Below are 22,089 nucleotides of genomic sequence, written 5' to 3'. Positions count from 1 at the left end.
AAGAATCAATAGGACTTTTATAAGAACTAGGACTATCAAAAAAATGCATTTTTTGACACAACTAAATGGAATTGCAATGGGGTATGAATTCATCAATGCCCCATGTATTACTTGAATTTCCATCCCCTGGCAATTAAAATGCTTGGTGCCCCTTGGACTGGGGAAATAAGCAGAATGCCACTGACCACAACAGAAAAGGAATGCAAAAGTCCTAACCCACCTCCTGCATTCCATACTGTAAACTCATGCACAGCCAGTGCATGTGTGAGAAATATTTACAGATGCTTGAGTGGGAGTTCTGCTGCCTTGAGCTCAAAGTTGAGACTGGAAAACACACATTTCCTAATTTCAGCAACAATGCTGGGAAAGGGATTTGACACAAGCCTGCCTTCCTGAGCAGCAAAAGAGCTTGATTCTAGTCCCTGGATTTGAGCTATCACTGCTCTGTACTCATCAGAACTTACCTGGAACCCCTGGGGGACCAGTGGGGCCAGGTGGGCCTGGGGGACCTGGTGGGCCTGGCAGAGTAATAGTCGATGAACCCTCTGTAAAACAAACACACAGATTGGCACACAGACACTTATATTCACACATCCAGTGAATGGGTACAAATCTATGCTTAAGGAATCCCACATCCACGGCATATACATTCTCCCAGCACAGGGAGCCCCAGCACAGGCCTGACACACAATCAAGATGAATTGAGGAGGCACAAAAAACCCAGACAAAAGCCTCCTACATCAGAAGTGTGACCCCTCACAGCACTACATACCTGCGCTTATGACTTTTCCTGGAGCTCCAGGTTCTCCTAGGAAAACAAAGGTACAAAAGTTGAGCTTCTTTTTAGGGGGGGAGGTGGTTAAGAGCTATAATAAGCTCAACAACATTGTACTATTAAGCATGTAGTTTCTGCTATTTCTGCCTTTGGTCTCTTGTCTGAGAAGTCATAGCACTCAAAGATCAGGAGGGAAGCAAGAGAGCTGTGCTAATCCAGAAATGCCCTCTGATCAGCTTTCCAAGCACTACCAGCTTAGGCAATAGCCTGGATTTATCCGAGGCAGGCACACAGATTCCACTGCAGTCACCAGGCATCTTACTCATGCTGAGGGCAGAACAGGGCTTCATAGGTTTGCTCAGAGGAGAGCTGTCATGCCAAGTCCCTCACTGCCCTCCGTGCATGCTCAGGGAAGCTTTGGCTACCGTGCTTCTCAAATCTTCCCTTCCCAAAGCCACTAGATGCCACTGTTGATCCAGGGACTGGTCAGTGGAGCAGCTAATCCTTGCTAAAATGAAATCCTTGGAGAGAAAATGAGCATTAGGGAAGAAACAAAACTCACCTTTAGCCCCTGGTCGGCCTGGGTTGCCTGGAAGTCCTGATATGAGGTAGATAAACAATTTAAAACCATTAGTGCAAATATTGTTTGCTGTATGTTTTTCAGGTATCACAGCTGTTTCACTAGAGGGTTTACAGAAGGAACTCTCTACTCAAGACCCCAGCTTTCAGCCTTTATAAGCAGGTCCCTGAGGACTTTCTAAGCAAGTGGAGGAACTGACTGAGCTGGGCTTCCCTGGTCCCACTGCTCCCTGCGTGATGACACTGCTACATAGATTTTCCTGTAGCTTCTTCTAGGTACTGCTGCCTGTCCTGAGGCTCCTGGATGAATTCCCTGATGACTTGTCCCACCCCAACCACCTCTGCTTACAGATGTCACATCCTCTGTTTCCACTGCTATTGGTACATCCTCTCTCTTCTGTTTCAGCTGCTGATTAGAAGGACTTTTCAGTGAGGCACAGGGAACTGAAATGTTATGTTTTGGGGAAAGGCAAAATTTCAATGCTCAGAAGTCCTGCATTGCTCAAAAATTACACATCCTGCACAAAACCTGTCTCAAAAGCCAATGGAGAAACCTTGAGATATCACTTTGGAAACCCTGAGAACCACAGACAGAAAACTCCAAGGGCTCTTTGAGCCCATATCAAAGTGTGTGACTGACAAATTGGAATATGGTGGAAAAGCCTACCTGGCGGTCCTTGGGGTCCTGTAAGACCTGTCAAAAAAAGGCAAAAAGTCTTAAGATGTCTAAAAAAATTTCACGTGGGAAAAGGATAGATAGGGAGAAAAAGATTACATTTATATGAAATTATAGCACACAATTCACAAGTGGTGGAAACTGGCCTAGCAACTGGTATGTAAATCAGCTCATAGCAGCACTGTGGGAAATTTTAGGATCATACAGGGTCTAGATTCTCTGTGTATCTTGCTTTCATCAACACCTTAAGAATAAAGAGATCCTCTGCCAGACTTAAATTCAATTAAGACTGGAAACTGACAAATAAATCTGTGTTCCTGACTGAGCAAAAAGCAATTTTGTTCTCTGTATGCTTTTACCTGGCTCTCCAGCATCTCCAGTGGGTCCTGGAGGGCCTCTGGCGCCTGGCATTCCCATAAGACCTGGTTCACCTAGGGATACAATCACCATTAACAACACAGAAATCACTGACATACAATCTACCAATCCATTCAAGCTTGGCTGTCCTGCAGCACTTTCTGCCTATTCTCACAGCCAAGTGGCCATCTCCAGCATCAGTGTCTGAGAGACATGTTCTATCACGTGTCTCAATTCCATGTTTACAGATTGACTCTACAGTTGAGACAGAAGATCCCAAAACACAAATCTGCTGCCATCTTTCTCCTACCCCTTTTACAAATCAACCTCCTGCCAAATCAGAAAGTACATGCACTTCTACCTCAAAGGAAGCCCTTACCTTTTTCACCTGGCTGTCCATCACGACCAGCTTGTCCTGTCCAAAGAAAGAGATTGTCAGGGATTTCTGAAACAATACCATAGTTATCCTGTCTTCCTCCAAAGTAGAGCAGAGCCCTAAAGCTAAGAGTGGCTTTTCATCACACTGCATCTGAACAAAACCTTGGTTGCAGTTACTGAAGATACAGGAACCATTCATTCAAAACTTAACTGTAGGACATTTTTTCTGAGTGTACAGACTAATCACAGTTGTCTAAAGGAAAGACCTAGGATCACAAGCATGATTCCACTCCCATGCTGTTTCTTTGTCTGTGTTCACAGAAACACAGTCTGGGTGGCAGTGACATTATCACACATAAAAATACAACTGCTTTTCTGGTACCCACCTACAGGTCCTTTAGCCCCTGGCTCTCCTGGAGGTCCAGGTATTCCTCTTGAGCCTTGCTCACCTGTAGCAAAAATAGCATGAAAATGAAGCAAACAACTCTTGGACAATTCTGTCAGCAATATTTGCTGCTTTGCAACTGAAAACCAGCAGTGACAGGATATTCAGGCCCTATGATTCAGAACTCTCTCTGGGCATTAGAAATGCTCATCAGCGTAGGACACATGAGAGAGGATTTTCCTAAACTAAATACAAAGATTGTTACCAAGATTACTGGAATCAAGACTGGGATCTATTTGTTTATAATTTTGGTGCAAAAATAAAACTCCTATAACCAGTAACATCATTACATTTCAGAAAGCTAACTGAGACTGGCTGGGATATACTTTTATAAGCTTGGCTGTTACTCCAGTATTTAATCCACTGACCTGTCATTCCACGAGAGCCCTTCTCACCCTGATCACCTGTGGTACAAAAAAGAGAAGCATTCTGTGAGATTGCCTCATTGTAAAATGCTTCCATCAGAGAAAATAAAGTCTGCTTCCTGACAAGAGCACAGAAGAAAAAGCCAAAGATGGATAAGGGTAAAACCCATGGACAGTATCCATATCCAAAGGGATCTAAAGAAAATAACCATGAAAGATACTTAATTGGTCAACACACCTTTGGGTCCAGGGGGTCCACTGGCTCCTTTTTCACCTGAAAGATATATGGATGACTGAACAATAGTAATAATAAATCATAAGGGAAAGGCATTTAATGAAGAATTTAACCAAGAAAAATCATAAGGGAAATACAGATTCTATGTTATCAGACAAACTCAAACTGGAAATTCTTTTGCTTTAACACCGCTCCATCCACCCAACTGTTTTTCCTCTCTTAGACTGCTCTATTACCTCTATGTCTCCTGCATTTCTCAATATTTGCTAGCAATCATTGACTAAGTTTTGTTTTGGCTCCCTTCTCTTCAGTCTTATGCTCTTCTTTGCCCATATAATCAAAATGGGCCATGGTCAGACCACATCTGCTGCTCAAAGCAATGGTAGAAAAGCACCTCAGTAAGTGCTGCTTTAACTGCCAGGGAGAAAAGAAAGTTACCTTTAGCACCTGGGAGTCCTGCTTCACCTCTAAATCCTTGTAGGCCAGGAGGACCTGCAGAAAAATGAGATGGGGGTTTTCATTCATCCCACTCACCACAATGCATCACTGTAGCAGAAAAACTGTGAGAAGATGCCACTGTTTTTGCCCTCCCCAGTTCCTAGATGCCACAGCACAGGAATGCAGCACTCACCTGGAGGACCTTGTGGGCCTGGAGAACCCATCAGACCTGTAAGAAACATGGATTTTCTTTTAGTAACACCACAATTAGAAAATGAACAAATTGCTTTCAGTTTGCCCAACAGCATCCACAACCCAACAGGTGTTCAGTGGATTGGGATTTCCCCAGCCACTAGAAGAATTTGCATTACTGGCATCCTGAAAAGCAGGGCAACAAATTCAGAGAATTTAGTCCTTGTGACATTGAGGAAATGTTTTCCACTTAAGTAAAGTAAAGGGACCCAAGCCATCCATCTTGGCTGAGATGCTGGGATGTGTACTTCAGACCATTACTTCACTTTTCCGGTTACTGCAGAGCAACACAGGTGTAAAGAGGACAGCTGGGGTGCTTATTTACACCTAACCTCTCTGCTAGGTGTTCTCTCTCCATCTTCACATTTACCTTTTAGGCCAGCAGAACCTGGAAGTCCAGGTGGCCCTGGAGGACCTGGCTCACCAACAGCACCTGCAAAATAAGAGCATGAATAGACACAGCAGAATACAGCTGTGATCCCATTTTCCCATTATCCCATCTATTGTTATTCTTTCTCTGGCAGTGTAATGAATAATCTGCTCATCAGTTCAGAACACCCGAATAGATATCCATTGTCCAAGAAAAGAATATGAGCTCACTGGGCTTTAGCAAGATGAATCCCTTCAGCTTTTATGATCTGGATAACAGGGATAGTAGTGATAGTAAAGTGATTTTGGTTCTGTCAGACTCAAACTTGAGTGTAAGATCTGGGAAACCAAAGCAATCCTTGTTTACCCATTATAAGTTGGGCAAAAAAAAAGTCCTTTAGGCCATATTAATCTGTTCTGGGAAGTGTCTACATATGAAATCTGGATTAGGATAGTGAAATCAAATGTTATCACTGAGGTGTTTTGTTAATCAGGGCCAAACTCTTGCTTTTGTTCATTTCTGTTTTATCCAACAACACACTTGGTTCCTACCTCTGTCTCCTTTTTCTCCAAATCCAGGTGGTCCTGGCTCCCCTCGAGGCCCTGGCATCCCTTCTCTACCTCTCTGTCCCATGGGACCTTCCATGCCAGGCTCACCTACAGGAAACAAATGCCTTGTAAAACCAGGTGTCTGTGGAAGGGAGGCTTGGGCAAAAGGATCCATGTGTGGCTTCACTGGGGAAGGCAATGATCACACCAGGCAGGTGTCTGTATTCCCATGCCATGTGTCAGTCAGTTGTGAAAGACTCACAGCACTGACAGAGATGCTCACCCATGCTTCCTTTCTGTCCTTTTGGTCCTTCTGGTCCTGCATGCCCACTTGGACCAGGAATGCCTGGAAAGAAAACACAGTAAGCATTCAGACTTCTTGACTATGTACCACAAAAGAATAACATACAACTCAGGGGAACCTCAAACCTGGAGAGATTAATTCTATGGAGTAAAGAATGTATCACTCATAAGGTGGGTACTTTATCTCTTTAGAAGAACACAATACATATAAAAGCACAAGAAAGCTGAACCAAGTATTTATGCAGCTATAGGACTCTTTCAGTGGTAGACTGTAATCTTCACAACCCCAAATTCAGCATGTTCAACTAAGAGGAAGTCTGGCCAAGGCTTTGCTCAAGTCTCTGAGCTGTGTCTCTAGCTCAGCACCAAGGTATTAATCAAGTGACTTAGTCTATGCTAAATACTGACTCTTTAGAGAACCACCTTGAGCTAAGTTCAAGGAATTTTGCAAGGAAGTGCAAAATTTGTTCTTGTCCAAAGTAATGTAAATAAATGTTCTCCCTCAAGGAGGAATTGAATTATAGCCCACCTGGGACACCAGGAAGTCCTCGGTCACCTGTACACAGAAACAAAGAGACAGTCAGTGGAGAATAAGTTTTCTCTTTTTGTCTTTGGCTAATCCTTACCCTCATAAAAAGAAGTTTATGTTCTTGGAATATTCACAAGTTCTAATGTCTCCAGCAATTGTCTCCCTTGTATTTATGCAAATAATTGAATAATTCACATCATGCAAAACTCTCTGGGCACTGAAGCACTCTGTGATTAAAGCAGGTAGAGCCTGGCTTCAGCAATGACTTTGATCCAGGCAAAAGGAGCTTCTACATTCAAAGCAAGATCTATTATCTCTTCTACTATGAAATCTAAAATTTTCTTTGACCAGAAAATGAGAGAAAAACCCCAACCTTCACAATAATATCTGAACTAACAGATGACTAGCATCAGCTTCTCCAAATTCTGGAGTAACAAAAAACCATTTGCTATCCAGGCCCTATGACAGGCTGCTGATCTACCTGAGAAAGCAGGTAACTCCAGACTCACCTTTGGGACCTTGTACTCCCATGTCACCTGAGAAATGTGGAAAAAAAAAAAAGAGACATCCTATGATTACTCATTCATTCTGTCTTCCAGTTGCTTTCCCACCTTTAATGAAATATGAAGGAGTTATGGCCAAATAGGACATTTCACACTTGAACAGTACAGGATCAGAGTCAATCTGGCCTTTCACACTGGCACAATGCAAGATTGGGCCTCCTGTGATGTTCTGTGTGGGATCAGGATCTCTACAGTTTACATGGCAGGAGCAGGATAGTGACTGTCCCCCTGCACTCAGCACTGGTGAGGCTGCACCTCAAGTGCTGTATCCAGTTCTGGCCTCTCATTACAAGAAGGTCTTGACGTACTGGAGTGAGTCCAGAGAAAAACAACAGAGCTGGTGGAAGGGTCTGAAATGCAAGTCCTGTAAGGAGTGGCTGAGGGAGCTGGCAGTGTTTAGCCTGGAACAGAGAAGACTTAAAGGAGGACCTTATTTTCTCTCTACAACTGCCTGATAGGAGGGTAGTGAGCTGGGGGGAGCCACTTCTCCCAAGTAACAAGTGACAGGACAAGCAGAAATGGCCTCAAGCTGCACCAGGGAGGTTTAGATTGGATATTAAGAAAAATTTCTTCACCAGAAGGGTTATGGCGAATTGGAACAGGTTGCCCAGGGGAAGAGGTTAAGTCACTGCCCCTGGAGGTATTGAAAAGACTCGTAGATGTGGCCCTTAGGGAGGTGGTTTAGTGATGGACATGACAGTGTTACATTTATGGTTGGACTCCATGATGTTCAAAGTCTTTTCCAATCTAAACAATTCTGATTCTTTTTGTTCAAGTACAAGCCATCCTCATCTTTCTCACTGCTAATTGCCCCTTGAAGCAACAACTACCCCAAAATTGTGCATTGCCAGAGCCAAGGAATTGGACAGGGGAAGGAAGGACTATATGGCTTTACCTTTCTCACCACGTTCTCCTCTCTCCCCTCGGAAGTAGCCTGTAACAGGAAGTGAAGGGGCTGTTAGAGCGCATTATACAACAGAGCAGCTAGTCATTTCAAGAACAAGGATCCATCTATTTGGGTCTAAGGCTACGGGCAGTATGGCTTTGTGAGTTTCCCCAGTAAGTCTGTTTTCACAAATACATGAAATTTCTAAAGATGGGAGAATGTTGGCTCCACTGTCGGTAATCTCTTTCCATCATGTGCTAAACAGAAGTAAATCACCTTTTCCCTTACAAAAGTAGTATGAGAGATAATGTATGAGTTTATTTTCTGACTCTGCTCACCTCTTTCTATTTCCTTATTCAGTCTGCTCTTCACCATCAACCAGACTGACTCCTCATTTTCATATGGGAAGGTCGAGGAGGGTGCGTTACCATGAAGAAAGTCTATTCTTGAAACATCCTTTTCTATTTTTGAGCTCCCTTGGTTAATTGCCAGGAGGCCACCATTGATTTTTTCCAGGTCTTCCACACGAGCTTTCAGCTTTCTCACTTCTTCAGCTGGAATGTTAAAGGAAAATGCTAGGGAACATGCTGCCAGATATGCATGCCTGAAATATCTGGTGCTATTGCAGGAACATGCCAACACTGTGTCACATGGCTATGGCCACTGAGTTTTGCAGAATTCTTTGTATCTTTTTTTTCCCTTAGCAGAGATATCTGGGATTTAAATGACAACTCTGGAATCCGTCAGTCTCAGAGCAGTAGACATCAGATCTCAAGTGCTTCCCTATCCTACTTGCCCCAGGACTATATAACTCTTCAAGAAAAACTGTATTCCCTATCCATTCTTTCTGTCCATTTGTAACATTCCAGTGGCAAGTCATCATCAAGCTGAATGTTTTCCCCAGTTCTCTGGCTTGGTATCTCTGGTGCTTGGGCTTGTTCCCAACTTAAACACTCTGTCCTTCCATATCATTCAACATTTTTTTTCCTCAGTTATTTCTTACCCAGAGCAATGAGTCCAAAAAGCAATCCAAGGAGAAACAACCAGGCTAGAAGCAAACCCAGGAGCCATTTCCACCAGCTACAGCATGAACCACAGGGACACCAGGATGGTGCTGATCCAATTGCACCTCCTGCATCACCACTTCGTATTTCTGGAAGAGGGAAGGAGCAATCTCCCAGTTAATGAAGAGTACCTTGACTTCAGAATTAAGAATCTCCTACAATAAGGACATCAAGGTCGGTCTAATCCATTATATAAAGGGCTTTGGAAAAAATCTTTACCCTACTCTGCGCACGTGGTGAGTGCAATTCTAGTCCCTATGGAAACTGGGAACAGTATTTCCAAAGGAAATTCAAACAGGGGACAAAACCACTCAGTGCATTTTAAAATAACAGCTGGAAAACATGATCACATAGGGGTAAACTTTTTGTACAGATCTGAGCCATAAATGACAGCAATAGCCAGCATGGTCTGTCTGAGCCCTCTCTTCCCCATAAATCTGGCCTAGTCGCAGGATGCAACTGGACTGTCAGCTCTCTGATTTTCTCTAGTCATAAGAAAGTACCCCAACTGTCTACTCATCAACAATCAAATCACTGGTACCAATTTCTCTGGTAGCCTCCTGAAAATTCCCTCCCTCTGATTCATTGCTCAGAGATCACTCATGTCCTTTAAGAACAATTGGGTTTTTTGTATATTGTGCTTTGGTGCTTCTTCCAATGGAAGTTTAAGTTGCATCACTTACCTGCGTAAGTATCTTTGTCCCTTTTTGGCACGGATTTCAGCCCTCCTGTTTTAACAACAGTAAAAAAGGTTTTATCAGTCTTTCAGTGCATGGCAAAATTTAGAGTGTGTGCTTGAAAGGGAAAGGTAGTAATGGAGGCAGAAAGAGAAAGTTCTGGTGCATTTCCACAGGAACAAACTCTTACCATTTGCATCTGATTTTAGGCCAGTATCTGTAGCATAAGATGAGGAAAATCCCTGCTTCTCTTTCTTCAAGGTGTCTTCTGCAAAAGATCCTGAACAGGAACAGAATAAAATTAGAAACATTACACCAGAAGTTAAACCAAGCCTATCTTCTTTCATTAGTAAAAGGTGTATTTTTTCTTGGGAAGACACAGTAGCTCTGCCTGTCTAAACCAGATCTAAGGTTTTTTCTCTCAAAGCTCCTGAGCTTTGTGAAATAGCCCAAGGCACGCTCTGGAGATCCAAATACAAAAGCCAGACCCAGGTTTCAGCTGGCATGCTCAGGTTAAAAGCTGCCTGTCTGTTAGAGGCTCTTGTATGATGTGCAAGCCAGATGTAGTGCCCTGGATGCTGAACTTTCCTTATGATCAATCTCCATTTCTCTGCCCTCAGAATAACCGCATGTCCTGAAAAAGGGATATTACCTCCATTAATCCCAGTGTTAGAAGCACTAAAGACTTTGCCAGTGTCCTTTGTCATGACCAAGAGCTCCATCTCCTTTGCTGGTGCCTTCTCCTTCTCCAGCAGCAGGAACTTGCAGTCTTTGTGCAGAATGTCATCTCCCTGGGAGCTCAAAACAGTTCCTCCTGGAATATTGGTAAAAGATGGTGAAGAGGAGATGAGTGTGGGTCATTGAGTCCATAACTACAAGCCACATCACTTTTGTTCATAAAAACAGGTGGTCACATTGTGACTGGGGTTGCCACTACAATAACAGCCCTATAAGAGACATACTGGTCACTAAAGGTAACAGGAGAGCTGTGCACATCATTAGGTTTCTTTGGAAATGTGTATTTCACTAGAAGCGGGGCTACTGCTGCCAGAAATGGAGAACATCTGGAATTCAATCATATGTAGAAGTGATTTGCTCAACGAACTCTTTGCTCCTCAAACACACTTCCTGTGGAGCCAGAGAAATGCAGCCTGAGAGATATTCCGGGATCAGCAGAGCCAGCACAGCTCAGGCTGAGGAGCCCCTCAAGCACTGCCAAGTTACTCTGTCAGGCACAAAGCACTCCATATCCTGGGAGCCAGGCAGGGTTAGGAGACATTGAACTACAGTTTCCTGAGGTTCGGCACAGGCCAAACAAGGTTCAAAACCACCACTGTGGTCACTCTTGTGCCACTAGGCATTATGAAGTATGTCTGGAATGGTGTACAAACATGAATTTGCACACAGACACAATACTGAAAATCAAGATAAACAAAACTATATTATTCCATTACTCTAGTAGAACCTGGAGTAAACCTTTATTAGAAATGTTATTGTAATTTCTGTGGTCTTTACATCTATTTTTAAGCCTTGTCTTTGGGAGTTCTTGGTTTACAAGGTAAACCCAGCTTTCTTTACACATACAGAAAAAAAAAGTCTAATTTATAACTCTCAGAGTTGTAGAAAAGAGCTGAAAAGGACAAATCCTAACTGGTCAAGGACAAACAGCTTCTCTCATTAAAAAAAATAATCTGATCATGTATAAGACAATTCCTTCATTTTTGAGTGGTTGAAGCTGGTACAACTGAAAGATGATTTTTAAGAGCAACCTTGCAAATGTTTTGTCTTCAAATAAAGTACTCTTTCACATGTGTGCTCTTCTGTCCAGCTCCTGGAGCAGAAATAGCTCAGAATTAAACAGTCCAAATTATTACCGAGATCTGAATCAGACCAATTCATTTGCTCATTCTTAGATTCTAACTCTGTTTCTTTTCAGAAAGGTAGGAAACTTGGCTAGTGACACGTTATGCATCTGAGTGTCACTCAGCTATGTTGAATCTCTAACTCATTTTTATGATATGCTTGTACAAGGCCATGCCAAACACCTGTGAATGACACACTCACCTGCTGAGGCAGACACACCAGTACTTGCCAAGGTGTTGCTCTGAGAAGTGTTCTTCATCCCATATGCTGCAAAGAAGAAAATCAACAATGACAGAGAAGAAGAATAACAAGGGGTCTACACACACTAAAGCATTTCAAAAATCTTTTCTCATCCAGTGCTCCTAGGACAACTAAAACAGCCAAGGGTTTCCCCAACAAGCAAATTTCTAGTGCATCAGCAATAGGAGCTGTTGCTGCACATGCAAAGCAGAGGAAATGTTCAATATCCCTTCACATCACATCATGCCACACAAGAAGATGGTGATGAGGGGCCTCTGTCAAGATGAACTTTCTAGTTACTACAGAAAAGATGGGAGAAGGAAGCACACATTGGTGACCCTCACACTTTCTCTAGGCTTATTTTGTTGCTGACCTGCAGAGGCTGCTCTAGCATTCTGGGTTGCAGAAGAGGAGCTTGGAGACAGGTTGTTTTGAACTCCAAATACTGCAAAGAAAAACATTGCAATGAGGGTTATAGGAGTGCTGCAGTGCAGGTGGCATTCTGGCTAAAACCCAAACAAAACCAGTGATACAAAAATAATAACCTCTCACAACAAATTTCACCAGCTTTCTGGAGGCACCACAGGCCTCACAAAATGTTTTGTAACTTAGTTCACTTTGCTGTATTGTTATTGTTGGCCCAGGACAATAATGGTGACCATTTTAAAACATTATTTTGAGTTACATTGCGAGACCATTCTCATGGCTGCATGGCTGCAGATGGGGCAAAGAGCTGCTGACACTCAGATGAGGAATAGGAGAGAAACTGATATATAGCTATTATTTCACTGTACTTGTCTGCCAGGAATGCAGTGCTATCAAAGTCTGAAGGGAAGAAAAATCTGACCTGTAGAGGAAGAGCTCAGGCCCGCATTCAGAGTATGATTGCTGGGAGCCAGGTTATTTGGAACACCAAAAACTGGAAAAAGAGGAAGTGAAATGATATTACTTCTCTCAAATCATAAATCCAACATCCAAAGGTCAGTGGCACAGTCTCAGAAATTAAGAGTCAACTTGGAAATGCAACTAATGATAATGCACAATAATCGCAGAGGAAAAAATCTTGAAAATTATGACAACAAACCACCCTTTTACTGAACTAACAAAGGCAAAGAAAAAATCTTGCCTCAGACAAGGAAAGAGCATGTGACAGTGAGAGAAAGTAAAGCTTTTAATAGTATGTCATTATAAAGCTTCTTTTGTTTGTTCTCTGCAGCTGGGGAATGCAGACTCTCTGGCATTTAGAAACGGGCCTCATCAGGTGTAAGAGCACACAAAACTTACTTATAGCACTTTTAGTATATGAGCCCTTCTTACAATGGGCCAGGAAAATCCAATATTAATTTGAGTCTAAACTAGTTTTTATAGGGAATGTGAGCTTGACCTCACTGATAAAGATGTCATCAAAATTTACTGAGAGTCAGAGAGTCAGGACAATAAATTCTCACAAAGAAGGATTTTCAGATACAGTCAGCGTAGAAGCAGAGAGCACCAAATTACAGAATACCAGAGAAAATTCAAGTATATCCCTTGCCATTTAGATTATTCCATCATTTTAGTTTGTGCTGTGCAAAAAAACCTGCTTTTGAGCCAGTTTCAGGATAGTTCCATCCTCCAAACCTGGGCAATCCAGGGAGCATACCTGATCCTGTTGAGTGAGACATGGCATTGATCAAGGAAGAGCTGTTATGGTATCCACCAAGGGAAGACCCAGCAGGCAGAGTGGAGGACCACATGTATGAAGGGAGGGCAGTATTCAGTATGGTTGTGTCATATGTTCCCGACACTAAAAAACCAGACAGACAGAAGTGGTTTTCAGTGAGGCCAGGCTTGTGGCTCAGCATGCACCACAGGTTTATAGGGCAAACAACTTACATTTCAATTACCCTTGTAGAGTCAATCTGACTCCAGGTTAGCATGGTAGCACGGCATAACTGACCTCAAATGTCAGCCGATTACAGCCCACACAAATTTTAACCAATGGAATAAAGATTGACCTGATAGCATGATCATTCACAAACACCTTGAAGACATTTCATTGCTCATAGATGTTATGGTTCCAGAATAAACCATCCCAGTCTGCCATTCCATTAATAAAACACCATGGGCCACGGGATGTATGGCTTTCACTTCCCACATATGTCTCTGATTGGTTCACTAGTGTACTGGACTAAAATTCTGTTTTAGACGGGATTGGAGCTCTGAGTAGGATAAAAGACACTGGTGGAAGACAATGGGGTCAATGTCAATACCACCACTTTCTCAAGCCCTGTTGTGAGGTGTATAAATAAATAAAAAAGGTTGTAGTATTTTAAGTACCACTTTGGTTATAGAATCACAGAATGGTTTGGGATTAAAGGCACCTCAAAGATCATTTAGTGCCAATATCCTGCCTTAGGCAAGAACACCTTTCACTAGACCAAGTCGCTGCAAGTCTCATCCATCCCGGCCTGGAACACTTCCAGGGATGGGGCATCCACAACTTCTCTGGGCAACCTGTGCCTGTGCCTCACCACCCTCAAAATAAAGAATTTCTTCCTGACATCTGATTTAAGGCTGCCCTCTTTCAGTTTGAAGCCATTCTCTCTTGTCTTGTCATACAGTTCCTGATGAGTTATTATCAAATGGCACGGCTAATAAATCACTCACTGAAATGTTGTCTGCAGTCCTATCTCTGTCTCACTTGGAGATAAGAGATCAAATCACTCTCAGACACATTTGCTTAGAGCTCTTATCTCTGCTAGACATACCTCTGAATTGAAGCTAGTGGCAGTCATTTTTTCAAAAATTAGACTAGGCACTAGAAAGATACCCAAAACAGCTCTTGTTACGGCAACACCTGGACAGTCTTTCAACATTTGGACCCTTTTTCTGTCCAGGGATACCATGTATTCTTATCTGGATGTTCTTATGAAGTACATAAATGAGTACTTTTTATGGCAGATGCTGTTTGGAATGACTGTAACATTGCTAAAGGGCAAGTACCTGACTGAGAGCTCTCAGTGACCATCTTCGTCTCCACCACTGCCTTTTTTGGTATCGGGAGTGTACTGGATGGTGACCGAGTAGGGCTGCAGCTGGCAGATCGACTTCCTTTCAGCAAACGTTTCACATCATCCAACTCCGTCCCTAGCAGGAAAAGAAAGTGTCCAGAGTCACCCAAAAGCCAGAGTTTCATTGATCTGTAATCCTGCTCTGGATCTAAATCATTCAGTGGAATTTATCAGCATGTCTGTGAAGTTGTTACTTTCTGGGGGTGCCACTTAATGACAAAGCTTCAGAGGATGTTTCTGGGACTAAGTACCATTTTACATTTTTGCAAGAGCACCGCCTAACCCACAGCATGCTTCCTTGTCCAGAAAGGGGACTCAAATTATTGTTCTTAACAGGAGACATAACCCTAGCAGCAACACCCTCTATCTTATCCCTGATACTCCTGGAACAACTTACATCTGCCAGAGGGAGATGCGCTCTGCAGTCGGACTCGTATTTCACTTTCTGGGAAGATAAAAAGCAGATCATGAATATGGAGAGAGATTCATTTGTGCCTGGGCTGGGAATGAATCTTTAGGCTGAAGTGAGTTCCTTCCTTCTTGCTGTCTATGTTCCACTTTGCTGTCTTGCTGCTTAATCTGGGCAGTACTCACGGCCCAGGTGAATTGGTTGCAAATGGGCTTGGGAGACTTTTCGTTTTAGAGTCACATTTCGTTACTTTAAATTCCTGGGAATTATATTTCACTCATTGATGGCCTCTGCAGAAGTCAATAATGCTGCTACTGTCAGATATACAGAAGGTCTAATTATGCACTCCCCAATCACACTGATGTTCCCACTCATCACAAATATTATTTTTACTGTCCTTGTGAAGAAAAAAGGAGAGAGCCAAAAGAAGTTTACTAAATACACAAATTCTACTACTTCTGGGGCAAAAATGAAATCTTTACAATAGGCTGTATGATTAAGTCTCTTACTACATGCTGACTTCTCTTTTGGCTCACTTAATGTAACCAGTCCAGCTGTCAGCCAACATTCTCACCAGGTACTCAGTGCTATCGCCTTACTTTTACTGGATCTTTACTGTCCAGCAGAAGAAACTACAAAGTTAATGTGATTTGGCTGGGATAAGCCTTTAAACTTGCTTCCCACAAGCAAAATGGCCAGCTAGAATATGTGATACATGCGTCTCATGATGAAATCTGACAGTGCATGCACTAGAAAAGAAATACTATCTTGGCATTCATGTGGAGAAGATGATGGATTTGAATTATTTTCTGAAGTAATATGAGAAGCTGGACCTGATTCTCTGGTGTCTACTTTATTATGCATGGCCTAGTTCTGCTGGGAGCTCAGGTATGTAGTATGCTACAGGAGACTGTGATGATCTGAGGCAGAATAATGGGGAATGTGACACTCTCCGGGACAACTGTGAAAGACCATGCTGTGATTTATACCCACTGCTAAAATCAACTTTAATAAAGTGACATTACAGTTTCCTCTTCAAGCAACTGGAAACAGATATGACATTCTTGGAGACCAAGATAATCCTTCTTTCCCCAACACTATTAATAAATTATTAGAAGAGCTGAATGATTTAAACAATGCAGAGCTTTATAGTGATCTGGCTACACAGAGCACAGGAAGTCCACAATTTCCTCACCATCTCTTTTCTACCAGCATGAGACTATTTCAGGGTATGGCTTCTTGCTTTGCAAGACAGATCACAGCAGGAGAAGCAGGAATTCAATGACTAAATATGTCAGAGGCTGATCCCAGAGCATGGATGGACTAAGGTTATGGCAGTAAACTGACAAGATGGAAGACTTGTGTGTCTTTCATCCTGTGCCTTCAGACATAAAGGTTTCCAAGTAGGTCCTCCTTTCTGACACAGTCTGAACTACCATAACCTTTGCTAAGGTTAATTTTTACACCAAGCTTGTTTAAACAACTCTTACAGATTCACGGTTCACATCTAAAGTGGTGTAGATCCATGTACTTCATCTGATGGCTCTACATGTAAACTGGTGGATTTCAGCTGAATAATAGGTCTATTTAACACAACTGAATTATGCTGAACTGAAAAAAGAAGGCTTCTCAAAGAACAGCATCACTCACCTCGACTTTGGCTTCTCCCTCTTGTTGAGGCAGATGCTGTGAACAGCAACGAGAGAAAAGCCGTATTAGCCTTAACTGCCTGTGACACCTCTGAAAATCAGCACACTGATTTTGCTCAGGGTGCTTATATTCAGACCGTAACTTTTCTTGGAGCACAGCTAGGAGAATTGAACTATTAAGAGTTTTTACCAGGCCCACTTTAGAACATAATGTATTTTAAAGAATCAGCAGCACCTTTAGCCTTTCTACACCAGATGTTGTTTCTTTTTATACAGAGAAATACTGTGTGTAGATGGTGATGGCCCATTTCAAATGGCCAAAAGAAAGTTACGAGGCCTGTTGACCCCACTGACCAATGCTGGATATTGTGAAACCCTGCCTCCTCTATGAGCCAAAAGGTGATCTGATCATAATGTTTCACTATCTTCACTGACTAAAATCAGCAGCTCAGAGTTTGGACAAGACAAACTAATACCTGCTCACAATGTTCTGTGTAAATACATCACTTGATGGCCACTTCTTTTTTCCATATATACTTGATGAAGTCTAGAAATGAGCTACTGAAAAAGTATATCCAGCAATGACTCAAAATCCCAAGAGTCTGGACTTTCTTGCTTGCAGCTGTTCTCCCAGCTATTCTGGAAGGTGAAGGGAATACTATGAAGTATCCCACGTCTGTCTTCTCCTGTCCATGTCCTATATCATACAGGGAGCATCAGAAAAGCTGCTGAGAGAAGCAGATATAAAGTATGTACCCTCTGTTTGAAGATGATCAGCTAGAGACCTGACTTTCAGCTGTTCATGTAAACCCCAAATAACTCCTCTGAAGGAGCTGCATGATGGCTCAGTACAGAAGTAGCATAGGTAGAGCAGGACACAGCAATGTGCAAAAAGTCATTATGGTCATCAACTCACATGACCTTGCCATAACATTCAGAGGAACAGCTCTAAAAAGGACATACCAAAATCTTTTCTGGGAAACTCAGGAGAAGAGTTGGCACTGGAACTCCCTGCAAAGAACAGAAAGGTGTTCATTATTACTTTGCACAAGATCATTAAAAGCTTTCAAAACATGTCTTCCTGGCAACTGTTTAATCTTAGTGGGCAGGAAACATTTCCATTAAAAATAAAAAAGAACTATTCAGGTTTCACATGAAAGAGCTGCTAATGTCTTTCAACAAATACATGCCACAACTCCATTTAGGAATAAGCATTACTCTTAGGATAAATAGGACTTAATCCTTAGAATGTGTCCCTGATGGCTTATTTCCTAGGAAAACCACAATGGGATTGAGGACAATTCTGCACTAATGTGACCTTAGAGTCCACTGCACATTGCCTCCCTTCTATGGCATGTTCTGTCATACCTTCATATGTTGCATGGCGGTTGACATAGGTTTTTCTTTCAAAGGTTGAGCCAGGTGATTTGGTGAGAGTAGAGCTGGGAGACTGGGCTTGTCTGTAGCTGGAGGTTGATGATGTTGAATTCAATCTACCACTTCCACCTATAGTTAAAACAAAACATCCTCATCAAATGGAATAGAAGCCCTGGCAGTACACTCTGGACGCCCTGGGTGTCTTATGTTACAATCTTCTGAACTGGACAAATTTGCATTGGTGTTTCACAACTAGAGATGAACAAGAACAATATCAGGGTCTAACTCTGGCTGTCCTCAGCATTCAAGGCAGAGAGGAGTATTAGTTTTCACTGTCGTTTCAAAACAAATCCTGTCAATTATATGTATGAAACCAGGTTCTGGCCTAGGGCAATTATGAACCATCTCCCCTGAGCAAGAACAAATTTAGCTCTGAATGATGATGAGTTTTGGTTAGGATATAGATTCACTTGTAAACTCGAGTGTTATGTGACATAGGCTACAAAAACTGGGAGATTATTAAACCAAGCTCAGAGTGCTGAAGGATGCAGTTTAGGAGATAATGGAAAGCAGATGAGTCCACTTTCCCATAAAGCAGCTAACCACACTCCCACTTAGTCCATTTTCTGGAGAAGTGATTGAGGAATGTATCAGACCCAAGACAACCTGGAGGTTATTAGTAGCTGTTATATGTAGACATAAGAAACAATTTCCCTCCTAATTCACATCAGTGCTGTGGAGAAGGAACTGAACAGTCTTAATTAATGTCTACATACTCTTGCACAAAATCTAATGCTGGAGTATGATCAAGGTGCAGCAAAAAGGAAGCTCTGTGATAAACTGCAACCTATCTGTGCTGATCAGCAGGATCAAACTGGATATTGTTTACCCATCCCTAAAGTGTGTCCTTTTGATCTCAACAGTGTTTTCGTGCCAACTTCTCTTCTAAAAGGACCTGTTTTGTTCTGAAACTTTTCCATTTAATTCAGCAGAAAGAACCATTGTGACAAGTAGGCCTCTGTTAGAGGCATTTTGCAAGAAAGTGGGAAAGAAGAGACTACAGAACACTCTGTGAAACTGCAAGAACATCAGTATTTCTGAACTTCAAGTTCTTTTCTCTTCTTGCACATACTGAAAAGAAATCAAAGGAAGACAGTAATCCTGCATGGTCCTCTGAATTTGCAGAACTGGGCTCAGTTCTCACACTGGTGCCAGTCCAGACAATTACACCAACATCTGCACTGGAGTTACTCATGTGCCCTGAGTAACTCCACACTCCGGCCTTTAACTGGCATGCAGGAGTCTGTCAGATCTCTTTGGTATGGCTAACTCTCCCACTGAGTTTCCAAAGTGTACTTCACTCCCTTTGGTTTGTCAGCTCCCTTGGAGCACAGAGAATGTTCTCCAGGAGAGTTATACAGTCAGTCCCACTGGGGACAGAGAAATGTCCCAGGTACCTGGTTAGGAAGCTTTTTTCTTTAGAAGCCTTTGTTATGACAAATCTAACAGCTGGGAAAAGAATGGTGTCAGAGAAGAATCCTAGGATTCTTCTAGGCAGCACACACTGATTTAGCATGACCAGAAAACCTGGCAAAGTGTTCAAAGTGCTAAAGCCATGGACACACAAACATGAAAAAATATTTTTTAGGAATTTCTTTAATAATATTTTTCCCTCAGCAAGATCAACAAAAAGATTAATGAAAACTGTCTTTAGAACAAAAATGGTCAGAAAGACTGATTTAGAAAAACTGAAAGAAGGGAAATTCTATTTCTGAATGACTTCTTAAAAACATTAGGAATTACTTTTTTTTTGTTCTCCTGAAATTAGGTTTTCCCTGTGGAAAATGGGACTTTTGCCATCTACTCATACATTCTCAAACCCCACTTTAGGGAAGGAGTATCTTTGCTTTGTGTATGCATTTGCCACTTCTACTTTCATAAATCCTGTTTTCCTTACCCCTGGCTCACCCTACTTCCTGCCTTGAATCCTCAGCCCATTTCTGCTGCCTTTGCTCTCTGTTTCCTACTGGGAAATACTTTAATTCCTTACTTGAGGCCACATAGCTGCTTCCATGGGTGTACGATCGCTTTTCCACTCCACTCCCTGCCGTGTGGGATGATGTTTTGAGCCCACTGCTGCTCCCTCCTTCTGAAAGAGATGAGCACAAAATGAGACATTTTCTCCAGGCAGGAGATAGGAAGAGCAAGGACACAGCGAGAGAAGGCAGGAGGGACCCAAAGTTGCGCACACACTCAATTACAACTTCATATCTGGTGAGAGATCAGAGTGCAGAGAAGTGTCTTGGCAGAGCAGACAAGCATTCACACTCCACAGCCAGCAGGTTTGTAGTCATGTTCTCCTTCATACACAGACTGAAGGATAGTCCTGTTAACCCTCATCCTAAATGAGATGATAATACAATTCCTTGCCAACTCAGCTGCAGCAAACTAATCAAGAATATGGTGGGATAAAGGGTGTAGAGGATTCTTCCCTGTTTGGAGCTTGTACTTCTCTGCAGAGGTAGAAATGACCTGAGACCTCTGATACTACTGAAAAGATTCACTCACTGTTGCCAACTGGCTGAGATGACAGGGAAATAATACAGTAGTGGAATTTGCAGACCTATCACTTTTGATCCTTGCTCCCAACAGACAATCACCACTGGAGACCCTATATCTGGACTTAAATTTTGCAGAGTCTGGTCTTCCAGTCTTAGTAGAGTATGTGGATTTGTTTCTGACAATACCCAGACAGGTCCCCAAATGTTATTCCTCTCCAGTAACTAGAACAAATATTTTGGGAGAAAGGCATTTCTGAAAATTGCTTTCCTTTGGGTGTACATCTTTATGCACTGAGACCTGGTGCACCCAGGGATTTATGGAAATAATTCAGATAAATAAATAGCACGGAGTGACACAGAACACCAAGCAGAAGCAATGCAATGACTGAGAATTACTTACTGGGTGGCAAGGATGTCAGTCTTGTGGTTACAGTCTCTGTAATAACTAAGAGAAGAAAAGGGTGCAGAATTAATGGCATATTAATATAGCCAAACTGGATCAATGCTCTACCTATTCTCCATGCAAAAGCATGACTTGTTCAAAGAAGATTGACTCATTTAAATAAAAGTCCCTTAAGACCACACTGCCTGGGGCTGTAGCTGTAGGCTCATTATCATACAAAGTTTGTTTCTTTGCAGGTCTTTCTAGCTCTGAATAAGAACATTACTGCCATGAAAGATTTTTTTCTGTACAAGATCCCTGTAAAATTTCTGGGCACTTCTGAACCACAGCCATTGCTGTAACAGCAAAGCCCATGGCCAGACCCCTTATTAGCTTCCTACTAGTTAATTCTCATAAGATCAGTAGAAAATTATCCTGTTCTATGCAAAGCCACCAGACAATTTCTAGGCCACCCAGGGCATTGATATCAGAGGTAGGAGCAGCATCCCAGTGTCTGCACTACTGATTAGAAATGCTACCACAGTGCAATCATCTGGTTACACAATCAAGTCATGATACATGTCTCAAAATGTCTGATCTCGTCACTCTATTCCTTATTCTGACTTATTCTTATTCTCTATTCCTTATTCTGACACAGAGACCAGGGTCAGGAGTAGGATTTACTTCTGGAGCTCTGGTCAGCATTTAATCCTTTACAGAAATGGCCATTCACTTCTGTGATTTCTGGGGTGTGATATAAAAATTAAAAATCTCCTCCTTACGTCTTTCAGTAACTTCTGATCCATCTTGCCTCGTTTTCTTTGTTACAGAATCCATATCATTGCCACCTGCAAGGAGAACAGAGGGATTGCACTCAGAGCTCTGGGAAGAGTAAGAAGTGACAACAGCTCCCCACAAGTCCCACCACTTTGGTCACTCTGGACGGAGCCCCGACTGCCTGGAAGATGTCTGCACCAGGGAGTTTACAGAGCCCCTTCAGAGCCATATGATCACTACTGATGGACTGGCACCTACAACACTGGATGCTGCACAAGGTAGCAGAGCTGAAACACCAGGAGGGGCTGTAAAGCCAGCAGGTGAGATAGAGAGAGTTG

General features: G+C 42.4%; 1 protein-coding gene across 1 annotated transcript in view; it reads right to left on the bottom strand.

The window, feature by feature from the left end:
- COL17A1 (collagen type XVII alpha 1 chain) overlaps positions 1-21,811 on the bottom strand; it is a 33,639-nt gene extending 11,828 nt beyond the window's left edge. The window contains exons 1-34 of the mRNA XM_066323624.1: positions 21,757-21,811; positions 20,993-21,037; positions 20,082-20,180; positions 18,023-18,160; positions 17,618-17,665; positions 16,656-16,691; positions 14,994-15,041; positions 14,529-14,672; positions 13,186-13,329; positions 12,391-12,462; positions 11,917-11,988; positions 11,505-11,570; positions 10,093-10,254; positions 9,631-9,720; positions 9,447-9,491; positions 8,703-8,852; positions 8,038-8,253; positions 7,709-7,747; positions 6,760-6,786; positions 6,251-6,277; positions 5,702-5,764; positions 5,422-5,526; positions 4,871-4,933; positions 4,442-4,477; positions 4,249-4,302; positions 3,814-3,849; positions 3,579-3,614; positions 3,152-3,214; positions 2,767-2,802; positions 2,390-2,461; positions 2,022-2,048; positions 1,338-1,373; positions 773-808; positions 465-545 (exon numbers count right to left, since the gene is read on the bottom strand). Of these exons, the coding sequence (XP_066179721.1) occupies positions 465-545; positions 773-808; positions 1,338-1,373; positions 2,022-2,048; positions 2,390-2,461; positions 2,767-2,802; positions 3,152-3,214; positions 3,579-3,614; positions 3,814-3,849; positions 4,249-4,302; positions 4,442-4,477; positions 4,871-4,933; positions 5,422-5,526; positions 5,702-5,764; positions 6,251-6,277; positions 6,760-6,786; positions 7,709-7,747; positions 8,038-8,253; positions 8,703-8,852; positions 9,447-9,491; positions 9,631-9,720; positions 10,093-10,254; positions 11,505-11,570; positions 11,917-11,988; positions 12,391-12,462; positions 13,186-13,329; positions 14,529-14,672; positions 14,994-15,041; positions 16,656-16,691; positions 17,618-17,665; positions 18,023-18,160; positions 20,082-20,180; positions 20,993-21,037; positions 21,757-21,811 (2,467 nt within the window). The remainder of the gene's footprint in view (positions 1-464; positions 546-772; positions 809-1,337; positions 1,374-2,021; positions 2,049-2,389; positions 2,462-2,766; positions 2,803-3,151; positions 3,215-3,578; positions 3,615-3,813; positions 3,850-4,248; positions 4,303-4,441; positions 4,478-4,870; positions 4,934-5,421; positions 5,527-5,701; positions 5,765-6,250; positions 6,278-6,759; positions 6,787-7,708; positions 7,748-8,037; positions 8,254-8,702; positions 8,853-9,446; positions 9,492-9,630; positions 9,721-10,092; positions 10,255-11,504; positions 11,571-11,916; positions 11,989-12,390; positions 12,463-13,185; positions 13,330-14,528; positions 14,673-14,993; positions 15,042-16,655; positions 16,692-17,617; positions 17,666-18,022; positions 18,161-20,081; positions 20,181-20,992; positions 21,038-21,756) is intronic.
- Positions 21,812-22,089: the final 278 nt, after the last annotated feature.

The sequence above is a fragment of the Sylvia atricapilla genome, chromosome 8 (assembly GCF_009819655.1).
Source record: "Sylvia atricapilla isolate bSylAtr1 chromosome 8, bSylAtr1.pri, whole genome shotgun sequence".
Classification (NCBI taxonomy): domain Eukaryota; kingdom Metazoa; phylum Chordata; class Aves; order Passeriformes; family Sylviidae; genus Sylvia; species Sylvia atricapilla.
This window is presented reverse-complemented; position numbering and strand designations above follow the sequence as displayed.